Raw genomic sequence first — 23,622 nt, forward strand, 5'->3', positions numbered from 1 at the left:
ATATACCCCCTGGCTACCTATCTTGGGCGCACATACCCCCTGGCTACCTATCCTGGGCGCACATACCCCCTGACTACCTATCCTGGGCGCGTATACCCCCTGGCTACCTATCCTAGGTGCATATAACGCCTGGCTACCTATCCTGGGCACATATACCCCCAGGCTACCTATCCTGGGGACATATATCCCTGGCTATATATTCTGGGGACACTGTCTGTTTGTCATTATGTGCATTTACTGGTGAAAATCTCTCTTATGTGCATTTGCTGGTGAAAAGCTGTCTTCTTATGTGCATTTGCTGGTGAAAAGCTGTCTTCTTATGTGCATTTGCTGGTGAAAAGCTGTCTTCTTATGTGCATTTGCTGGTGAAAAGATGTCTTATGTGCATTTGCTGGTGAAAAGCTGTCTTCTTATGTGCATTTGCTGGTGAAAAGCTGTCTTCTTATGTGCATTTGCTGGTGAAAAGCTGTCTTATGTGCATTTGCTGGTGAAAAGCTGTCTTCTTATTTGCATTTGCTGGTGAAAAGCTGTCTTATGTGCATTTGCTGGTGAAAAGCGGTCTCTTGTTATGTGCATTTGCTGGTGAAAAGCGGTCTCTTGTTATGTGCATTTGCTGGTGAAAGGCGGTCTCTTATGTGCATTTACATGGGGAAAAGCTGTCTCTTGTTATGTGCATTTACATGGGGAAAAGCTGTCTCTTATGTGCATTTAGTGGGGAAATTTTGTCAGTAAAAATAATCTTTTGTCAGTAAATTTTTAGGTATTTGTCAGTAAAAAAATAACGTGAAAGATTGGCAACACTGGCAGGCTGCGCGGCGCAACGGGAAAGATACAGGCAGCCCACCTCACGCTTGGGCTTGGCGGGGGGAGGAGCCTACAACAGCGAGAGTAGGGTGGCCGCAGGCAGCCATAAATACGCAGTGTGTGACTGCGTCGCACTCGCAGAGCCTCTCAGCCTGAGTCAGTCCAGAGACTAGCAGACTCGCAGGAAGCCAAAGCCAGCCAGGAGCAAGCCCATGGAAGAGGGGTAGGAATGGGGTATCACATGCATGCGGAAAGAGGTGGAAGGTGTGGGTGTGATTAGGCAGGACACTGGTGTGGTTATGTGGTTGGGCGCGGTAAATTTAACCACTCCCATAGGCGCCAGAGAAAATCTTGCACCCAGGTGCCAGGCACCCCAGGCTCGCCCCTGGATGCCAGCACCACTATTCTATATGCGGGCTGCCAATATTTAAAGGTACAGTGGGCCACATCTATAAGTTATACATTTTGTGTTTGGGGGGCCATTGAAAAAGCCTTGGTGGGCCGCATTCGGCTTACGGGCCTTAGTTTGAGGACCACTGTTGTAGACCAATAAGAGGGGGGGAGTTAAAAGTAATGGCTGGGTAAAGGTCACCCATTTGAGTGGGAGGAGATTTCCTCTGCAGCCCCACAGACTTGAAAAATGTATCTAGTGCTAGACATGTCTCATATATTATATTGCAGTTGGACGGGGAGAGGATTACCCTATGAACAAAAGTACACAGGGGACAAGTGAATGAGGAGCAAAAACCTCAGTCATGGCCTAACAAAACAGTATAACAGACAGAAGGTCATCATATATTTCCCATTTTATGAAATTTTCATTTTTCCAAACATATTTATGGACGGTCATTATAAAATGGCACCATTCTAATTGACAAAATGTTTAATATTATTACTGCTGTGACTTAGCTTTGCACTAAGCTGCTTTCTTCATCTGATGTAAGTTCTGCTTTAAGCAACCCTCCAGTAAGGTGTAGATGTGACTTTTATATTCCAAACACAGAAGTGCTAAATGTTAGTGTCAGATTAACATTTTCACATTTTTGCCACGGTGTGAATGTGCTATGCAACTGGATGAAAATAAACTGCTAAAAATAACATTAGGACTACTACTTGGATGCAGAAAAATGTATTTTTGGCCGTCATTCCTTAGGCCAGATGGTCATCAGCTTCTGCCTTGTCTGGAATACAGATGCCTGAGACACTGGATACTCATAAATTTGTTCTTATGAGATCTGAAGAAGCCAGAATATTTTACATCAAATTCAAAAATAAAATGGGATCTTGTTGGGCCCATGAAATATGGTTTCGTTATCACAGCCGAATAGGCTATTTTAAGTTTGCTTACATCACTGCTGTACAAACAGTGAATCATAACGTTGCTGCCCAGACTAACTAGTGACAAAGGCAGCTGAATTCACAACTTTTGTACTATACACTTTGCTGTCCTTACCTTAGAAAAACCCTCTGCAAATGTATATCCTTTTTTATTAGCTTTTTGGTTTGTTTTTAAGTAAAATGCTGCCTTTGCATTATTTTGGGGTCTGTTCTGATCTTGTCCAAAATTTGCTGTAAAAAATAAAATGATGTGATAACTGATCACCACTTCTTTGTTTATCTGTTTGGAGTTAGATCATCCTTTTACGATAAACATTAACATTGCAGGGTGATTGGATTTTAAGGTAGTGATTGTTGCTTTGATCACCTACTGTAGTACACTTTTCCTGATTTTCCTGCAGTACTGCTTCTCCAAGTTTGGATATCTTTGTAACCTCTCTTTTAAAGCCACATTTGTTGACATTGAACATAAGTCCTGTTTAGGACCCCTTGAAAAAGAAACCTGGGTTTCTATAAAGTGCTAGTGCTCAAATACAAATCAATGTGCTACAGAAAACTAGTGATAATATAAATACATTTGTATGCATAAAAGTATAAATGAAAGTGCTAATAAAATAACTATATACTTACATCAATTTTTCTATTCTCTCTCGGATCAGATCTGCCAGAAATAAATTGCACCAACATGTTCGATCAAAAGCAATTTGGCCTCTATTCATTCATGTGTTCTTTCATCCTCAATATTTTTTTAATTGAAGGTTATCTCTAAGTATAGGTAGCCAGATGACCCACCATATAAGCAGCCAGATGACCTCCCCCCCAGTATAGGTAGCCGGAGAGGTTGCCCCAACCGCCCTGCAGAGTGCGCAGCAAAGGGATAAAGTAACTCAGCTTTCCAGGAACCAGGAAAAACACGTGCAACCCATCTTCCTTCCAGGCACTCTGTCTGTTTTGTGCAGCAGCTCCTGTCACGTCACGTGATGACAGATGGTGCTTCATCTTAAAAACAGAATGCCGGGGAGGAGGAAGATGGATGGCATGCTTCTTTCATAGATCCTGGAGAGGTGCGTTATTTAACCCTTCTACTGAACACTTTGCATGACCCTTTCTTACCTCTCCACCACTTCACCCCATAAAACAGCTGTGAGATACAGACCCGGCCCACAAGTTGGTGCAACACAGTCCATTGACCAGCACAGGCAACAGACCGAAGGATGGGGACCCCGGTCCTATTGGGTCATATAGGTTGTGCAGTACATTTCTGTATCTATTATGAAAAAACTTGTGCTGAAATAAATTAAGTTCAAAGAAGAACATTTAACAGTTCCATACATACAATAACATGTACAGCCATTATATAAAAACCGGTTGCAGTTCTCCTTCAGACCTGATTAAAGCAGGCCAAAGAATAACTTTATGTTTAGCAAAGTTAATCAATTATAATATATTTTTAGATTTTTAGATGTGCTAAGATATATGTTTCTTTTTGAGCATTTGATGCTCTCAGGGGGGAAATTGGTAAAGTATGATGCTAAAAAGCAGCACCGAGTACACTATTATATATATATATATATATATATATATATATATATATATATATATATATATATATATATATATATATATATATATATATATATATGGGTAAATCCAGTACACAATATGGTTCTGATTTCATATATCCAGGTCTTGTATATAAGCAATGTTGGTAATTTAGTAATGTAGTTTTAATTTTTTATATTTTTCTTTCAGATTATTTTAAACTCAATGCACAAATACCAGCCGCGGTTACACATAGTCAAAGCAGATGAAAATAATGCCTTTGGTTCCAAGAACACAGCTTTCTGTACTCATGTGTTCTCAGAGACAGCATTCATATCTGTGACTTCTTACCAGAATCACAAGGTGAGTCGTATCAGCTCCACATGTCATCCGATGTTAGCTGACTGCCACCTAATCTGATCGTTTATAGTAAAATTGGACATTGTTTTTCACGTTTTAGCATCACTCGTTCTGCAAAGTCAATCCTATTGGTGAACAAACAGTTCATCAGCTACACTAGAATGTTTTCAGTCTCTATGCTATTTCTCTAGAAGAAATGACTTCTGCTCCTCTTTTACCCTCTCTGCAGAAAGTATTGTTCACAAATGGAAAATGCAAGAATGTAGCTCAGTGGATCTGTTAATTGACAGATAAGTCTGTAGTCATGATTGCTATGCAATTTGTCTGCACTCCTATAATTTGTATTGGACCTGAAGCACATAAAAAATGCAGCAGGCATGACGATAGCGATCAGGAAAAATTGCATCACAAACGCATCGCACTACTGGAAACATGCTTGTGCATTTTACACTAGAATGTGAATACCTAGCACTTGGCAATCAAAATCGCATTGCAAAATGCTGCTAGCGTAAAAGAGCTCTTAGGCCAGATCCACAATATAAGCACTTTTCTGAGCGCTTTGTAATTGATTAGCGCTTTCCTTCACTCTTATTAAAATTACTGAAAAAATCGCTTCAAAATCGCAACGATCACGCAATCATTTACCGTGATTTTAATGAAAGTTAATGGGAACATTTTTTAGAAGCGCTAATCAATTACAAAGCGCTCAGAAAAGCGCTTATAGTGTGGATCCGGCCTCACTCAGGTTTCTATTATTTTATTTGCTCACAGATAAATCAACCCCTTGATTTTCCTTGCAGAATACCACAAAATACCATGATCTGCAAATATGACAATAACCCTCGCATACACAAGTCATTTTTTTCTTTTCATCTAGTAGTTTATTTGGTCATATTATCCAATCAACTGCAAACTGGTTTTGAACTTCTGAATTCAGTTAGCCAAAAATGAACGATGCCAAGCGTACAATCAAAAGAACCTTGATCGATCAGGGTTACAAATGTCCCTCAATAATATAAATATCTGATGGGTTTTTGAAATTTCTGTTTGATCGAACTTTGGAGCGTGGCACAGCAGAATTGACCATATATTGATAGACCTTCAGAATAATTAATTTTCATCTTAGAGTAAAAAACTAACTTCAAATCAAATTGTGTATGCTTTTCTAATTTCCTTACATGGGCTGTGGATCTCCCTGGGGTCCCTATACAGATCGTCCGATGGACAACTGTCCTAGAGCTCTTTGAGGAAATCAGACGATAGCAGGACTTGCTTCTGTTCTTCTGTATACAACATGCACTCCACTGTATACACTGCAGGGGTGGGGGACCTGAAGTACGTGTAAGGGGTTCTAAACTGATATTTTCAGGCTTAAAATCCTCCAGTATCATAGAAGTAAAATATGCACCTAATTTATTTCTTTATAGACCACAAAATAAAATTATAATAAAGATGCAAAGCTACCACTTAATTATGCTTTCAAATATTACACTGATAGAGATATCCTCCGTTAAAGAGTAACTGTTAGCCCCAAAAATGAAATTTAAATCTCTATGGCAATGTTTTATTTACTATTTAAGTGAGCCAAAAAGGCAATGCAGAAGTTAAAAATCAATCTATTTTTTTTACTATGTAGCCTTTTCCCCAAGCTCCGGACGCAAAGCCGCATATCAGATACTGATGAGCATGCAGAGCATGCCTATGTCTGCCCGACCCCCCTCTCCCCCCCCAGGACCAGGTGCCGATATATTCGCACCACAAACAGCTGACTGCTCTGACACGGAGAGAGAGCGGGAGCACTTCCAGCGCCGCCACCGCAGAGCAGCCGCCGCCGAGTCACATGTAAGAGAATCACATGTGAGAGAGATGCACGGCGGCGGCTGCTCTGCGGTGGCGGCGCTGGAAGTGCTTCCGCTCTCTCTCCGTGTCAGAGCGGTCAGCTGTTTGTGGTGCAAATATATCGGCACCTGGTCCTGGGGGGGAGAGGGGGGTCGGGCAGACATAGGCATGCTCTGCATGCTCATCAGTATCTGATATGCGGCTTTGCGTCCGGAGCTTGGGGAAAAGGCTACATAGTAAAAAAAATAGATTGATTTTTAACTTCTGCATTGCCTTTTTGGCTCACTTAAATAGTAAATAAAACATTGCCATAGAGATTTAAATTTCATTTTTGGGGCTAACAGTTACTCTTTAAAGGTGTTCTCTACATTTGCATTTTCCAAATGCAACATTTCAAAAAATTTTATGTCTAGGGTCATTATTCAAATATTAACTGTATTCCTTTACATTTTTTCACAATACAATTTAAAAGTGGAGCCTCTAAAAAAGAAATTAGTAACAGTAACAGTACCATACTGATTGCTTTGCCTTGTTTCTATATCTTCACCTGCTGCACCTTATAAGTAAAAGGAACTGAAAATAGGTTGCCCTATTAAGTGACGGTTGATTCTTACCTTAGTTACTATTGTTAAAAAATAATTTTTATATTTTGATGCTCAAAATTTTTATCATTTTTTTTTCTTAATTTCGTCTTCATATCTGTAAAATAACTTTTCACCTCTCAACATAAAAAAAAAAAAATTATAAAAACTAGTTGTGATGGATTAACGTTACATGTAAGCGCAGCTACAGAAAATGGTTAATACAATTTTTAAATGAATTAGACAGACTGGAATCAAATGGCTCATGTGTATGGAATGTACTTAGATCTTACAGTGATCTCCCAAATACTGGTCTTCACGGCTGACTTTGAATGATTGTCACTTGAAACAATCATTTGTAGTCATTTCATGTATGGCATGGAAATAAGTGGCAGCTATACACAAATACTGCTCAGTTCCTGACTAAGTGACATGTTCAGGTCTGTGGATAGGGAAGGATAAGTAAACAACAATCCGTAGGGGGAATACAATAGAATAACAGTAGCAGTTGGGCAGAAGCAGTCCAACTCGGAGCAGTGCTTTTCAGCGCTGCTAGATTTGGGTGCAGCCGGCGCCTCCATAGGCTACAATAGGAATCATTCCTATTGAAGCGCTCAGTGAGTAACGTCGGCTCCGTCAGAAGACGGAACTGAAGTTGCTTAAAAACATAATAATTCGGCCTCCAGCAATCGCTAGAAGCCGAATTATTTCATTCCCCCTCTATCCATGTCGGCCTGGAGGGGGAATAGTAATTAAATCGGCCTGGACTTGTGCAGAAGCAGGATCAGCTATATACCGCTGTATCCTGCGCCCAAGTCTACCGGCGCCAATTTCAAATGTACTCGTCCAACATGCCCAGTTGTTAAATGGAAGACCAACAACATATTGGGGGACAAGCAAGCCTACATTTTCATCCACGTGTAAAGTGTTTACATAGATTTGGTGTATTCATAGAGTTAGTGCATTATTATTGTAAGTTATGATGTGTAAAGTTCAGAGTAGAGATGTCTCTGTAATTGGAGTGTTAATAGCAATGTCTCTGTAATTGGATGTGTTAATATCAAGCACAGGGGCTGCTGGCACTTTGTTCTCTATAAAGGCAATAAGGGTCAGTGTTAGCAGAGCATGGGGCTGACCATTATTGTTTAGAAGGTCCTCAGCATATTTCCTTGTTACCATTTGATTGACTAACAAACTCAGTGACTTGTATTCAATCCACTTTTTCTCCTACATTTTCTCCTAGGTAATATTTTCACATCCCAGCACTGTCTAAATTATTCTACATGTTTTCTTGTTTGATGGTGGCTTAATAGGCATTTTTGATAAGGTGTTAAAATATTACCTAGGAGAAAACATAGGAGACAAAGGCCTCGATTCATCATTGTCTTTGAGATAACTTTTTCCAGTTTGTTAAATTACCGAATTCGAAGTTTAGCGATTTCTAGTTGTATTCATCAAGGTTTTTCGGCATTCGGTGTGAATTCGATAACAATTCGGTAACCATTCGGTAACGTGTCGATATTTCCATTTTACAGCGGTAATTTAACACAAGGCCATAAGATTCCCATGGAATTGTGGGTAAAAGGCAGTCCTTTGAGCACTACGTAGCAACATTCTGAATAGGGCTTAACACCTGGACCAGGATTCTGGAAGTGGTTGGGACAATCCCACAATTTGATAGGAGCCTTTTCTAAAAAATTATAGTGCAGCTAGCAAAATTAGTTAACCCTGGCACTGCCTGTGTTCTCTTACAAGATGATTCAAGAGAAATGCAGATGTCGTGTTCTAGCAAATAAATCTATTCTCTTACAAATTTATATGGTTGCAGACCTTATTCTTGCCCTTCTGCGCCTTTGAATCACTCTCAGCTGATACATAACCACTTCAAATGGCTCCATCTTCTCTGTCAGCAATGATCTGACAGGAATAACGACAGAGCAGTGAAGGAGATAACTAATCCTAAATGTAATGCTAAACCACGCCCACTTTCTTTTTCATGAATTGCACTTTCTTCCGTTTTAGCGAATCGTTACCGAATCGTTACCGAATGTTCGCTAAAAGCTGTAGATAACTTTGATGAATCCTGAAATGAAGTTAACAAATTCGGTATTTTACCAAACTGTTGTTAACAAATTTGCTAAGTGTTGATGAATCGAGGCCAAAGGCCTCAATTCACTAAGCTTATCTCCTGTCTTTAATAACTCTTCTAGAGTTGTTACCATGGTGATAAAGCATGTAGTATTCAGGAAACATTTTATCTCAGGCAAGCCTAAAGTTAACTCTTCTGTCTTTAAATTAACTCTCCAATCCTTAAAATAACTTCAGAGTTAAAGACAGGCTGTTAATTAACTGCGTGTGAAAATAACTACAGAGGAGGTAAATTAACTACAGAGGAGGTAAATTAACTACAGAGGAGGTAAATTAACTACAGGAGAGGTAACTTAAGGAATGAAGAGGTAAGATAACTCTCTCACGTGTGGAGGTAAGTTTTCTCTTGCTTTATTATCTCTAGCATGATCTTAGTGAATTAAGGCCCATGGCCTCAATTCACTAAGATCATGCTGGAGATAATAAGGCAAGAGAAAACTTACCTCCACATAAGAGAGAGTTATCTTATCTCTTCATTCCTTAAGTTACCTCCTCTGTAGTTAAGTTACCTCCTCTGTAGTTATTTTACCTCCTCTGTAGTTATTTTACCTCCTCTGTAGTTATTTTCACACGCAGTTAATAAACAGCCTGTCTTTAACTCTGGAGTTATTTTAAGGATTGAAGAGTTAACTTAAAGACAGAAGAGTTAACTTTAGGTTTGTCTGAGGTAAAATGTTTCCTGAATACTACATGCCTTATCACCATGGTAACAACTCTAGAAGAGTTATTAAAGACAGGAGATAAGCTTAGTGAATTGAGGCCAATGTGAATTGAATAAATGCCTCTTTCTGTGTTTCTGGTTTAGCAATATTGCTATCCAATCCAAGCTGCCTGGTCTTCTACTGCTAAATGTCTATTCCAAAGAAAGCTACAATATTTTTATTGGAGCATGAGCTCTCTTCTTCAGGATATTAGACTTTGCCAGCCAATAAAATGTTTGAAGTGACCCTGTAGTAACCCCATGCATATGAATCTACATTGATATAATGAAAGAGTAGTTTCATGTAACCACATGAACTGTTTCTTACCCTGATAGTCTCTGCATTCTACTACACATCGTCTTCACAAGTGCAGTGAAATTAGACTATAGCAGTGGTTCTCAAACTCAATCGCTGGGGTTGGCATAGGTGGACTTCTTCAGCGCTGAAGCTTTTTTTGACTTTCCTGAGCCATCTGCATTTTTAGTTTTCCTCTTAAAAACTTTACATGCCCAGAGGAGGCCCCAACACCTCTGCCTGTGGTGTCCACTGGCTGCCCACACATGTATCTCCTATGACATAAGGACAGTTTCCTTTAACTTCACTAAGGAGACACCGCAACTCCAGCATATTGCGTCGTGAATGAGGAAAAAGATCCATATATGCATCACTAGTTACTTGGGGGGTCATAACAGCATTTTGGTAGTTGTTTTTGCCAAGAGGTGCCTTGAAAAAAAATTCAAAGTAATCGAAGGTCATTGCTCGGAGAGGTTTGAGAACCCCAGGATTATAGTATTAATACAATGTAGCTCAGGCTAGTCTTATAGTTTATGTCTCCCACATGATCATTCATCACTCGTTCTTTCTGAAGTTGTAAACTTTGCTAGAGAAGACAGCATGATTCATCAGACGGGATCAGCAATGCTCATGTACAAGAAAGCTTAGTTGGGCTGAACAGTTTGCCTTCAATTTTGATTTGACTTTATACAACCAACAACAAAAAATATTCTTAATAGGAAACAACATCCAGCGTGTCAATTTTGCATATAACTGAATTTTTATGCATGGCTTCACTGCAGAGATAAATTAAAGTACAGCTGTCACTGCATACGCCTATTACAATAGTAATAGGTGTTTTACTGCATTTTTTAATCCATGGCTGCTATTAGTCATGCAGAAATCATAAAGCATTTTTGGCAGCCCCATGATATACTAATCGGGGGCTTCCTCCCTTCCTCCAACCCCTTGAAGCCGACATGGCCCACGCAGCATCTCTGCTCGCAACCGCCTACCCGGGGTCCCCGCCGGTGCAGAGGCCAACTTCGAGGTCATCCTTACTGCGCCTGCGTGAAGTGCCGCTGTCAATCAAGTCCATTGTCCACAGCGTACTGCGAAGTATGCTGCGGACAACGTGGACTTGATTGACTGCTGCGCTCACACAGGCACAGTAGAGGAGGTCGGCCTCAGCGCCGGCAGGGACCCCAGGCTGGCGGCTGCGAGTGGAGATGCTGCGAGGGACTTGTCGGCTTCAAGTGGCTGGAGGAAGCCCCCGGTAAGTATATTGCAGGGCAGCCAAAATTAGCTTGATGCTTCCTTTAAGCTTTACTAGTGTAGATTCTATGCATCATGTCAAGCTCTTAGGCAAGAGTCATCTTCAAAGTGCTTACAATGCAAAATGAACCAGATTATTGTGGCCCTTGATTTAAGTGAAGGAGGAGTCATTTGAAAATTAGAATTTTTCCTTAATGGGTCATATAACTTTTTAAAGTAGAGATCAGTGTATTGTAACAAGTAGTTCAAAATCCATCTCTTCAAAATAGCTTCTCTGCCCTAATTGCATCAGGTAACCAACTGCAGTCACTACCAAGCTTTGCATTTTCCTCAAAGGGACTCCGAGCACCTCTCATGGGTATGCCTTTAAGCCAGATGACTTCCAACAAAGTCGTGCTATGACCCCTCTGGAGGAACCTCTTGCAATAGCCATGCGTGTCACTTCCTCTTCCTGATTCATTCAGTGATGCACTTCTCTAACAGAGAAGACAGGGGTGACCCGGAAGTTATAACATAGCCAAGATGGCAGCCGCGATTTTTAAATTGAAATCGAACAAAAATGATTTGGTGTAAAAAGGCAATTCAGGCATCAAATGAAAGAGGAGAGCACAAGCTACATAAAGGTATGCATCTTTAAGTACTTTGTAGTACTGGTCAAAGTTTCTTTAAAGGCATACCCATGAAAGGTCCTAGGAGTCCCTTTTAACAATTTCTAGTGCATTTGGTAGACTGTGAAATACAGCCCTATCCTCCTCTGCAATAGTGTCTTCAAGAAAGGGCAAGGGGAAGAATTTAGTTGCTTGCTAACTGGTCAGCTAACTGCCTGATAAAATATGGTAGTTAGCACACATATTACTTATAACCCTCTGCTTGCCACATAGAGCAATAACAGAAATAATACAACAAATAACAAATGTACTATCTTGAATGTAGAATGAAAATTTTATTTGAAATTAAATAACAAAAAAAACAGGGCACCCACTTTAGTAATCCTTTTTTTCTGAGCTGTCTTTTCAACTTGCAGTAACGTGCTAACAATTAGTTGGTTGATTAAATGAAGGTTGATAATTTATTGCTGATTAGGTGATAAAACAAAGTTTTATGAAAGTGGAAGAGAAGGTGGAAGAGAAGGAAAAATACAATACAAATACAAATTCATTTGTAATGTTTTACTCTTAAAGTGTACCGAAGTGACATGTGACATGATGAGATAAACATGTTCATGTACAGTGTAAAACATATTAATAACCAAGCTGTTTTTCTTTTTTTCTTTTGCTACCTGAAAGAGTTAATTTTCAAACATGCAAGTTACAGCTTCTGCGGGCATGCAAGTGACATCTTCTGTCTTGTCTGTACCTTGTTGGGAATATAGTAAAGCTCACTGATAAGCAAGTTACATCCATAAAAGTGTTTTTGCAGAGGACAACTTCTGAGAACAAGGGAGAGATACAAAAAAGGTCAATAGTTAATGTATTTTAACTCTGGGACACATAAAAGACACATAAAAGACTGCCATTGAGCAGAGACAATAAAACATTCAATCTACTTTCTAAATTTATTTAGGAAAGGGTTCTGTACAGTAAGAGTGATTAAGATGTGGAATGCATTGCCACAGCAAATTCCATACCTGCATTTAAAGGGGGCTTAGATGCTTTCATAGCGTTGAAAGACATCCATGGGTACAATTACTAGGTAATGCCTAAGGATGTTGATCCATGAAATCTGGAGTCGGGAAGGAATTTTTTCCCTTTTGGGGCTAATTGGACCATGCCTTGTAAGGGTTTTTCGCCTTCCTCTGGATCAACAGGGATATGTGAGGGAGCAGGCTAGTGTTGTACTTTGTTCTCTGGTTGAACTCGATGGACGTATGTCTTTTTCAACACAAATAACTATGTAACTATGTAATGTTTAAAGTGAACCTGAACCAAGAAACATTATTTAAAATGACATGATGTACCTGCAAATGATTATTACATAATTGCCTCACTGTCAGTTCCTCTCAGAAGCTCACCATTTTCTTCTTACAATAATTCCTTCCAATTCTGACAAGATTTTGTCAGAACTGAAATATATCAGTTGCTGTCAGTTATATATCAGTTGCTGTCAGTTATAACTGAAAAGGCAACTGATAAACAAGGTAATGTCCATATTTCCCTATGGCTCAAGATGTTACAGTTAAGCAGTGTGCTGACCAGCATGCTGTTATGGGGTAATGGCCATTTTCAAAAGGGAGGATGGAGAATTCCATTGTTCACAGTGGACAAACGGGACACAGGAGAGTTGAAAGAGGTTGATGAGTAGGCTTCATGGGAACTAAGTACGACGTCTGTATGTTTATTTTGACTTCAGGTTTGCTTTAAATATAAAATAAAAGTATGGGATGTCTAAAAATAAAAGTCATTTTTAGGAGTAGGAGGACATATACAATTGTTTGTCTCAGCAGTTTATTTTCATCTTGGGTTCAATTTCCAAAAAAATGCACAGCAAGCAAAAAAGTAGTAAAATATGAAAGAAATATGAACCGTAGTTAAGAAGGAACTTTTTGTGCACGTATGAATGTGTTCTGCAAAATTTAATTTGCATGAAGCTCATATATGTTTATAATTGTATTGAATATTTTATTTTTAGATCACCCAGTTGAAAATTGAAAATAATCCCTTTGCCAAAGGTTTCAGAGGAAGTGATGACAGTGACCTCCGTGTGGCTCGGTTGCAAAGGTACAGAAATATTGTAGCTGATTCTTGGGAAGCAAAGTTCTGGTGAGCATTAATAAGAGCTTTATTTGAAGAAAAGAAAAAAAAAACTTAATTAAAAAGTTTGGTGATGCCACACACTATAGACCTAAGAATATAAAGCCACTGGATCAGAAGAGCATTATTCTTTTAGGAAAACTTGTAATCCAAAAAGACATATTTTATTTTAAAAATGTGAAGCGTATGCAAAAAAAAAAATCCAACCTAAAACATAACCTCTTAAGAGTTCTACTGGTTAAAAGGACTTGGTGGTACTTAAAGTTATTTGTGATAAAAGGAAATGCCCCTGGACGTTCTATAAGCTTAAGTGACATTAGCTATACCATATCAATAATTCATTTTAATTAAACTCAAAGATCTTCCAGATATATCCTGCTGTCAGGATGTATTATAGTGTATGTGATTTACTGCAAGATCACCATAAAGCCAAATAATAATTTTTCACCATTTGAGATTAAACTTTTTTTACCCAATACTTGTCACTAATGTGAGGTAGCTCTGAGAAATCTTTATCTTTTTATTTCATCAACAGACTAGAATCGATCATTTCACTTGTTGCATCAGTCATTTTCTCAGTCTGTCCAGGCAGAACATTTTTCCTGAATGATGTTTTGTCCTTTCATATTTTGCTAATTTTTGACTTTTCATGGATCAGCAGGGATTTGTAGAAAGTGTAATTCATCCTACAATCTGTCTGCATTTGATGGAACAATTGACTTTCAAATGATAGTTCTAAGTGTGTGTGAAATTTTGATCATCTGCTTAATCAATTGTTTGCTTAATGCCCTGTGTGTGATAATCCCGGTTTGGCCCGTGGGCTATGAGGGTCCAATTCTTCTCCCACTCACCTTGTAGAGCATTAGCGCAGCAGAGCTATGCGACTATTTTTACCTGATCCTGCTGCCTTGCATCTCCTCTTCCTCCTGGCAGCCACTCTGTGCAGGAAGAGCAGGTAAATATAGTAACATGGTGCCATAGTGTTGGTGCTAAAACTGGGGGGGGGGGGGGATTTGCATCACTGGCCACTTCTGGGGGCATCTTCAAGGGACACCCAGGAAAATGTTGTTTGCTCGGTGACCCGGGTGTTCCTTGTGATGCCCCTGCTTAAGCTCCCCCTAAAACCTAATTCGAACCTTTCTCACAAGAGGCCTCACAATAACCTACTGTATAATGTGCTTAATGCTAACTAGTTTCCTCACCTGCAGTCCAACAGTAAAATTCTTTACCCAATACCAAACCCTAACTTACTACTAATCCAAAAAAGAATAACAAACTTTTTAAAGATAGAGCTTTAAACATTACGACCATATTATTGATACATACAGTGGTGTTATTTACCTTCCTTTTACCTCATTTTTAAGTTCCCTTAAAATGCTGCATGCCTGTTTGTATGGACCAATCCATTATTCAAGCAATATATAACAAACAATTTTAGACTATCATCATAACTATGATTTCTTCCACAGCAAAGAATACCCTGTTATTTCAAAAAGCATCATGAGGCAACGACTGGTATCAAGTCACCCAGGGCAGCTACCAAGCAAATCGGACCTCAATGCATTACATAGCAGCCACCAAGGCCTACAGCATTATCAGTATGAGAATGGAGCACACATGCAATTTGCTGCATCTGATGCTCAGGATCTGCCACTCAACAGCTTCACAGCTCAAAGGGATTCTGGGCTGTTCTATCACTGTTTAAAAAGAAGAGGTACTATAAATCTAAGTTTTGACCAAAATGTTCTAATTTGCCTTCTGCATGATTTTATGTCATAAACTAAAGTAACTTTGCTTAAATGAAATACCAAAATACCTAGAAATGAGAATTTAGTGAAAATCTATTATATGTTTATAAATTAATAACTATGGTCAATAAACTGGGGTCAACTGATAACTTTAATAATGGTTGGGCCAGCCATTCTGCACTGAGCTCACAAAGTAAAGAAATGGAGCCCACATAGTGAACTCCAAATGAGCACTTTGAAATGTCTTGCAAATGACAGGATGTGAGCCAAAAAGAGAGAAAGGCAGAGGTCCTTCCACTGTTGAATGCTATCGTAGTTACATAGTTTGGTTGAAAAAAGACACCTGTCCATCAAGTTCAAACAGAAAATAATAATTTGTACAGCACTGTACTCCACCTTCATATATACCAGTTGATCCAAAGGAAGACTAAAAATAACCCTTATGAGGCTTGGACCAATGAGCATTAAAAGTGAAGAAATCCTTCCCAACTCCAGGTGGCACTCAAATAAAATCCTTAGCTCAACACCTCTGGGAATCCCTTACTAATTATAACCATTGATGTCTTTCAATGCAAAGAAAGCCTGTTTCATTGCAGATATAGAATTTAACATAACTACTTCCACTCTTACTTTAAAGAATTTCTAAATGGATAGAAAAAACTGTTTTCCTCCATACACAGATCCTATCTACTAGGAACAAAAGGTTAATCTGCTAAGATTTTGCATTGCCCTCAGTCATCTTTTCTTGTCAGCCTAAATAATCCCAGCTTGAGGCCCACTAACAGTGGGAGCTATGTTGCATTTCCTGTAAAAGCAGGAACTCAATGAAATGAAAAAGTTGTACTGGAAATTATGTGACCCTTGCATCGCATACAGTGAAGCATACAGGCAATGAAAAAGCAAGCTTTAACCACTTAAGGACCATGGGCTTAAACCCCCCTAAAGACCAGGCCATTTTTAACAAAACAGGCCACTGTAGCTTTAAGGCCTTGCTGCAGGGCCGCACAACTCCGCACACAAGTGATTCACCTACCTTTTCTGCCCACCAACAGAGATTGATGTTGGTGGGCAATGATCTCTCTTCCAGGATGTTTATTTTTTATTTTATAAATATTTAATTGTATAGTTTTAAAATAATTTTCCTTATTTATTACATTTTTTTATTTAAACACCCTACCTCCCCCATCCAGCTAATGATGGCGATTGGTCTTCTGCCTCCCAGGGGGACAGCCATGTCATACGGCTGTCCCCAGTACAGCGCTGAACCTAGTAAATAAACGTCGGTTTCGCTGTCTAACAGTCTCCTAGCGGAGCTCCGTCATTCAAGAGAAGATGTGTGTGCATCAACGCACGTGATCTTCTGCAAAACACGCCCCCAGGACTGCGCGCCGATCAGCGTTAGGCGTTCCTGGGGCTTCTGCCGTGTCCACGCCAAATGGCGTGGAGCGGTCCTAAAGAGGTTGCATAGACTTGCTATTGCAGAGGCATCTGTGTTTCTTTCTGTGTCACAACCACTCCCCACTGTAAATGGGACCTTATGAATGCCTTAACAAACGCAAAGAAAATACAAATACGAGTAGAAAAATGTTTCACTTCAATAGACCCTAGCTTTGGGTTTTTTTTTTTTAAATATGTCCAAAAGAGTTTGAATTGTGGTTATCAAATTCCCTGTAGATAAAGCTAAAGAATAGAGTGTCACATAAAAACATTTTTATCCTCATTTGGGTCATACCAAATTGCAGCCGTTTAGTGGACTAATAAATTAGAGATTGTGTAACTGCACTCAATTCCTGGATTTGCAGTGATTCGATCCATTGCACAATTTTTTCATTACAAAAAACCCTACGCTGTCCTGTATTTATTGAAAGAAAATAGTTCTTACATTTTGCTACAGCCAGAAACAATACCTGTGGCTTGGTAAGAGCATGCAAATCTGCCAGGTTTGCAGGATTTCTTAAGATCTCTGGTCTCAAGTGTGCTTTAATAAATCAGGTGCATTGCCTTAGGTGAGTAGTACATATAACATTTAGTATCTTAATTTTCTGTATATAAAACAAAGGTTAGTTTTTCTATCATTATACATAGTAACCCTTTTTATAATTATAAATTCACCCTTCACATAGTACAATCCATCACAGTTCCCGTGTTAATTAAATTGTCTGGATATGCATAAGAAAAGGTCCACGTTGCAGCAGTACTAGGCTACTTGCTGTATAAAAAATGCAGCTGACAGTCTGTATTTATAGCAGGTATAATAAATAGCACTACAGGAATGAGTAATTGGGTTGTCCACATAGTTATGTTTTATAGTTAAGACACAGACACACCACAGGATTTATTAAAGAAAATAATCATCACATTTATCTGGCCAATAATTAATGGCAGTGCAATCCTTATGTTTCTATTAAGGCAATAATAAATGGATTTAAGCTTATCTGCACACTCTTGATGATCCTTTGTCATAATCCATAATAAACCAGTCCCTGCCCCTGCCAGTTATTTTAAAAAATAGAGTATTTGTATTAGATAATTGTCCCATTTTTTAAAGAAAACTTCAAAATGACAAAATCCCATAATAATTATAATTTTCTCTTAGCCACTGGAGTGATTTAAAAGGGATTTGTATATAATTTTATATATCTGATGTGTATTGTGATCAGCCACAACTTTAAAGTGTAAAATTTTAAAGTAATCTTCGCTACTCCTGCTATTTTTTATGTAATTAGTGTAATTGTAAAATTGCTATGCACTGTCTGCGCATTGTAATTTTAAATGTTAATGCTACTCGGTTAATATGCCCCATCACATGACTGCCTGCTAACGCTCCTTTTCAGATAAATGGGGGAGACAGATTTTGAGTGTGTGTGTGTGCGTGTGTGTGTGTGCATGCGTGCGTGCGTGTGTTACGCCCAGAACCCAAAGTCTGGCCACTCCGGGTTCTGTCCGAGCAAAACAAGAAGTGACTGTCTCACTGCAGCCAATGTGAGAAGTTAATTTAAGATTTCCGGATTCCTGGCAGCAATGTGACAAATGAAGCCGCCTCCTTGGCTCTGGCTCCTCCCATGGCCCCCCTCCTATTCAGAGTCGTTCGTAGCGGCAGGGAAGCAAAGCAGGAAAGCTGCAGACATTGCACCCGAACGAACGGCAAGATTACTTGCTGCTACAAACGATTCTAGGGGACACGAGTGTCCCCGGCAGCCAGAGCTGAATAGGAGGTGGGCAGGGGGAGGAGCCAGAGCCGAGGAGCCGCATTAATTTGTCACATTACTGCTGGGGGATCCGGAAATCTTAATTCATTTCTCACATTGACTGCAGTGAGACGGCTACTTCTAGTTTTGCCTGGCCAGAACCCGAAGTGGCCAGACTTCGGGTTCTGGCCATAATATCTATATATAAAAAATCGGATGTATGTGTGTATGTATGTGTATATGTATGTATGTATGGGCCGTGATCACTCGAAAACGCCTTGACCGATTTGAACGAAACCTGGTATACAGATCCCTTACTACCTGGGATGATATGTTCTGGGGGTCTCGCGTCCCCCCTGCACACCTGGGCGGAGCTACAAACAGTTAATCAGATTTCACCCATTCATGTCAATGGAAAAAATGGAAAAGGCTGCTATTCTCACAGTAATCAAGCCAGAGTCCCCACACTTGGCACAGTTAGTCACTTGGTGACCGGGGTTATAAATTCAGGAAAAGTGGGCGGAGAATTATACAGCCAATCAAATTTCAGCCATTTATTTTAAATGGGAAAATGTAAACTGCAGCCATTCTTACACTGTTAATCGCAGGGTTTTCAAACTTAGCACACTTGGTCACTGGGTGAATGAGATTAAGATACAAGAAAGTAGGTGGAGCCTACAACAGCCAATCAAAATTCACCTATTGATTTTAAAGGGGAATATTTAAACTTCTGCTATTCTTACACTGTTAATGGCAGAGGCTTCAAACTTGCTACAGTCAGTCATTGGGTGACTGGGACCCAAATTCACTAAAGGTGCGGGACCACAAACAGCCAATCAGATTTCATTAATGCCAGACACCCGAAAGCTCACAAACTTGGTCATTGAGTGGCTGTGTGTCAAGGTTACAAAAACTGGGTGGAGTCAAAAACTGATTTTTCAGGGAAAATGTAAACTGCAGCCCTTCTTCACTGTTAATAGCAGGGTTCTCAAACTTAGCACACTTGGTCACTGGGTGAATGAGATTAAGATACAAGAAAGTAGGTGGAGCCTACAACAGCCAATCAAAATTCACCTATTGATTTTCAAGGGGAATATTTAAACTTCTGCTATTCTTACACTGTTAATGGCAGAGGCTTCAAACTTGCTACAGTCGGTCATTGGGTGACTGGGACCCAAATTCACTAAAGGTGCGGGACCACAAACAGCCAATCAGATTTCATTAATGCCAGACACCCGAAAGCTCACAAACTTGGTCATTGAGTGACTGTGTGTCAAGGTTACAAAAACTGGGTGGAGTCAAAAACAGATTTTTCAGGGAAAATGTACTGCAGCCCTTCTTCACTGTTAATAGCAGGGTTCTCAAACTTAGCACAGTTGGTTACTGGGTGACTGGGATTAATATTCACAAAAGTGTGTGGAGCCTAAAAAAGCCAATCAGTATTCACCTGTTGATTTTCAAAGGGAATATTAAAATTGCTGCCATTCTTGCACTGTTAATGGCACAAGCCTCTGTGTAACATTGGGTAATGTGGCAATGTTTACCCTATCTTGTGTACAGTTCTGCATAATATGTTGGTGCATTATAAATAAAGTTTAATAGTAACACTGTGCTCACAGCCAGTGGACTAGGTGTCCTATTCATCAGTGCACATTTTGCAGGTTCCACATGTGCACAGTTATGGTAATTTGTATCTCAGCAATGGGTTAATTGCCTTTATAGACATCTGATGAATGTTACTAAATATTATTTCCCAAAAGCACCACAAGACATCTGAGCTTGTGGCATGCATTGAGTGCTCCCATAAATATTTAGTTCTTTCTTTTTACAGAAGGTGCACGGCACCTTGATCTTCCTTGCAAGAGATCTTACCTAGATCCTTCTTCTTCTATGGCAGACGATCACTACTTCCGATCACCTCCTCCATATGATCAACAGATGTTGAGCCCACCTTACCGCAATGATGTGGCACCAAGAGAAGCATGCATGTACTCTACTTCAGGACCAGAAATAGGCGGAGTATCGGGCGTTGATGACTTACCTCCTCCACCTCCACCGATAAGCTGTAATATGTGGACATCTGTTTCACCTTACACAAGCTATAGTGTCCAGACAATGGAAACTGTACCTTACCAGCCTTTCCCAACTCATTTTACCACCACCACCATGATGCCTCGACTGTCAACAATTGCAACCCAAGCATCACAACCTCCAAGTGAATCCCATTTCAGTGTCTACAATCAGCTGTCACAATCTCAGGTACGAGAGAGAGTTCCTCCTTCATCTTTTCCTCGAGAGAGAGTTCACCCATCTCTGTGTGAAAGAAAACCTCCATCTCCTCACATAAACACACCCAATGAGTTTTTATATTCTCAAAGTTTTTCTTTATCTAGAGAATCTTCCCTACAGTATCATTCAGGTATGGGTACTGTGGAAAATTGGACCGATGGATGACTGCAGCTGAAACAATAACTTATACTGAAGTCATGTTCTGGGAACCCAGACAATTTGACCTATGTTTCATTAATACCTGTGAGTATCCTGCACTTCAGTAAACTCTATATCCATTATCAGCAAAATGGATGATGATACTACACATGGTAAAATGATCCACCAACATGGCTTGTGTCTACCATGTATGCAACTTAGAGTTTATTAAAACAGGTGCCTTAGATGTTGGTAGTTTAAAAGATACAAACAGGGAATCACTAAATGTTTGCATGCTAAATAGCTATTTATATCTATACATATGTGTATATATATATATATATATAAAAAGTATATATATATCTATCACAAATGCAGGCCACGTGTCCAATGAAGCTTTGCTTTGAGATGAGATGCTAAATAAAATTGTGAATGTTTCCAGGGTTTTTCAAAACATCTATTTAAGATTGTGAACTAAGTTGATGTAGGAAAAAACAAGACAAGATGGGAAATAAGAGTGAGGGAAATTGATTTATTATATCAGAAAACAATCTATGCAGGCTATTGGAAATCCAATTTTGTCCATACACATTGGATGTTTTTCTTTCCATTTATGTGACATGTCAGGCATTTTGCTTACATTTGAAAAATAAAACTGATGTTCTGACGATGCAATACCTCCAGATGTCTTTTCATTAAACTTTTTCCACATGTGACATTAAGTTATCAATCTCTGACTCCAAGTCTAAATATTATACTTGTCATTCTTTACAGCCATAAATATTTTCCAAAAAGGCCATCATAATCTTCAGCTGTGTGGGTCCTTTTGTCATTTTTATTGCCTCTGAAAAAGTGAACCACATGAAACTGATTTTGCCATCAGATTATACGTGTTAAATTATTGTTTTATTTTGTTTTACTTTATGCATTTGCATTGCAATTCATTGGTATGTTACTGTATGCATTTTCAATTCATTGGTATGTTACTGTATGCATTTGCAATTCATTGGTATGTTACTGTATGCATTTGCAATTTTATCTTTTTTGTCATGCCCACAGTAACCAGTGTATCACAATTATTTTGGCCTAAAAAGGGAAACCTGATTAACTATTTGACATTCCTGGACGTCCAGGAAGCCATGTGCGCTCCTGCGCGTTCCCACGGCCGATCGCGCACGTGCACGCGGTTTGTTAGCCAGCGAATCAGTGAATCGGGCAACGGTGCCCAATCACTGATTCCTCTCCCCCACAGAAAAAGCGACAGCTTCTCTCGGAAGCTACGCTTTTTCTGCTTCCTACGTTCCCCTACGTCGCTTTAAGCGTACATGTTACGCTTAGAGTGACGTCACTGTATACAAACTCATGGCTGCCATCTTGTCGCCAAAAAGTAAACTACATCTAAATGTTAAATAAAAATAAAAATACACATATATTTACACAAAAAAAATACAATTTCAATCCCACCCTCCCAAAAATACCCATATAAAATGTTTAATTAAAAAAAAAAAACCAAAACAACCATTACAATAAAAAAAAAACCACAAATATTTACCTAAGGGTCTAAACTTTTTAAATATCTATGTAAAGATTGTAAAGATGAAATATTTCAATTTTTTTTTATTATAAGCTTGTAAATAGTGATGAATGCAAAACGGAAAAAATGCACTTTTATTTCCAAATAAAATGTCGCCATACATTGTGATAGGGACATAATTTAAATGGTGAAATAACCGGGACAAATGGGCATATACAATACGTGGGTTTTAATTATGGAGGCATGTATTATTTTAAAACTATAATTGCCGAAAAGTGAGAAATAATTATTTTTTTCAGTTTTTTCTTATTCTTCCTTTTAAAATGCATTTACAGTAAAGTGGCTCTTAGTAAAATGTACCCCCCAAAGAAAGCCTAATTTGTGGCGGAAAAAACAAGATATAGATCAGTTCATTGTGATAAGTAGTAATAAAGTTATAGGCTAATGAATGGGAGGTGAACATAGCTCGGATGCATAAAGTGAAAAATGACTGAATGCGAACTGGTTAATTAAAGATCACCAGTTCTTTGTTCAGCACTTTAAAAAAAATACAATTATCACTTTAGGATCACCTTAATTTTAAAGGGGTAATTTTTTTTTTTTTTTTATAGTGGTGACCAGTGCTTTGATTGCCACACTGTAATTACCCTACACTTGGGATCAGCAATTCTTTTCACTCAGAATGGAACTACAGAATTCCCAAATAGCTCATTGTGACCCATAAACAGTAGGGAAAAAAGCAATGCTGAATATTCTTTGTCTTCTTAAAACAGACAGCGATTGCCATAATTCAGCTTTAAGTGAACAACTGTGGTTTTCCATGATGCATCACTTCCAAATATGCATATCAACTTGTTATGTGGCCTGAAAGTCAGGCACACACCCAGAGCCGCTGGAGTATAGTGAGCCTATAACTTATACATTTTACAGAGCCACGTCAGTCCAACAGACATACAGTCTGTCTCAGACTTTCTGATCCTCGCCCAGTGCATGACCATAGATCCATATGAATTTATGAGGATCAGAAACGTTGTTTAGAAGCTTCTCAGCATCTTTCTGTGTTACCATTTAATAGACTAACTAACTTAAATGCACTTTTTAAATTCAAATTCAA

The 23,622-nt window shown here is 39.1% G+C and overlaps 1 protein-coding gene across 1 annotated transcript in view; it reads left to right on the top strand.

Moving 5' to 3' along the window:
* Positions 1 to 21,633, top strand: part of TBX4 (T-box transcription factor 4) — a 223,848-nt gene extending 202,215 nt beyond the window's left edge. The window contains exons 5-8 of the mRNA XM_068265381.1: positions 3,895 to 4,047; positions 13,490 to 13,578; positions 15,081 to 15,325; positions 20,379 to 21,633. Of these exons, the coding sequence (XP_068121482.1) occupies positions 3,895 to 4,047; positions 13,490 to 13,578; positions 15,081 to 15,325; positions 20,379 to 21,001 (1,110 nt within the window). The 3' untranslated portion in view covers positions 21,002 to 21,633. The remainder of the gene's footprint in view (positions 1 to 3,894; positions 4,048 to 13,489; positions 13,579 to 15,080; positions 15,326 to 20,378) is intronic.
* The last annotated feature ends 1,989 nt before the right edge of the window (positions 21,634 to 23,622 follow it).

The sequence above is a fragment of the Hyperolius riggenbachi genome, chromosome 2, assembly GCF_040937935.1.
Source record: "Hyperolius riggenbachi isolate aHypRig1 chromosome 2, aHypRig1.pri, whole genome shotgun sequence".
NCBI lineage: Eukaryota > Metazoa > Chordata > Amphibia > Anura > Hyperoliidae > Hyperolius > Hyperolius riggenbachi.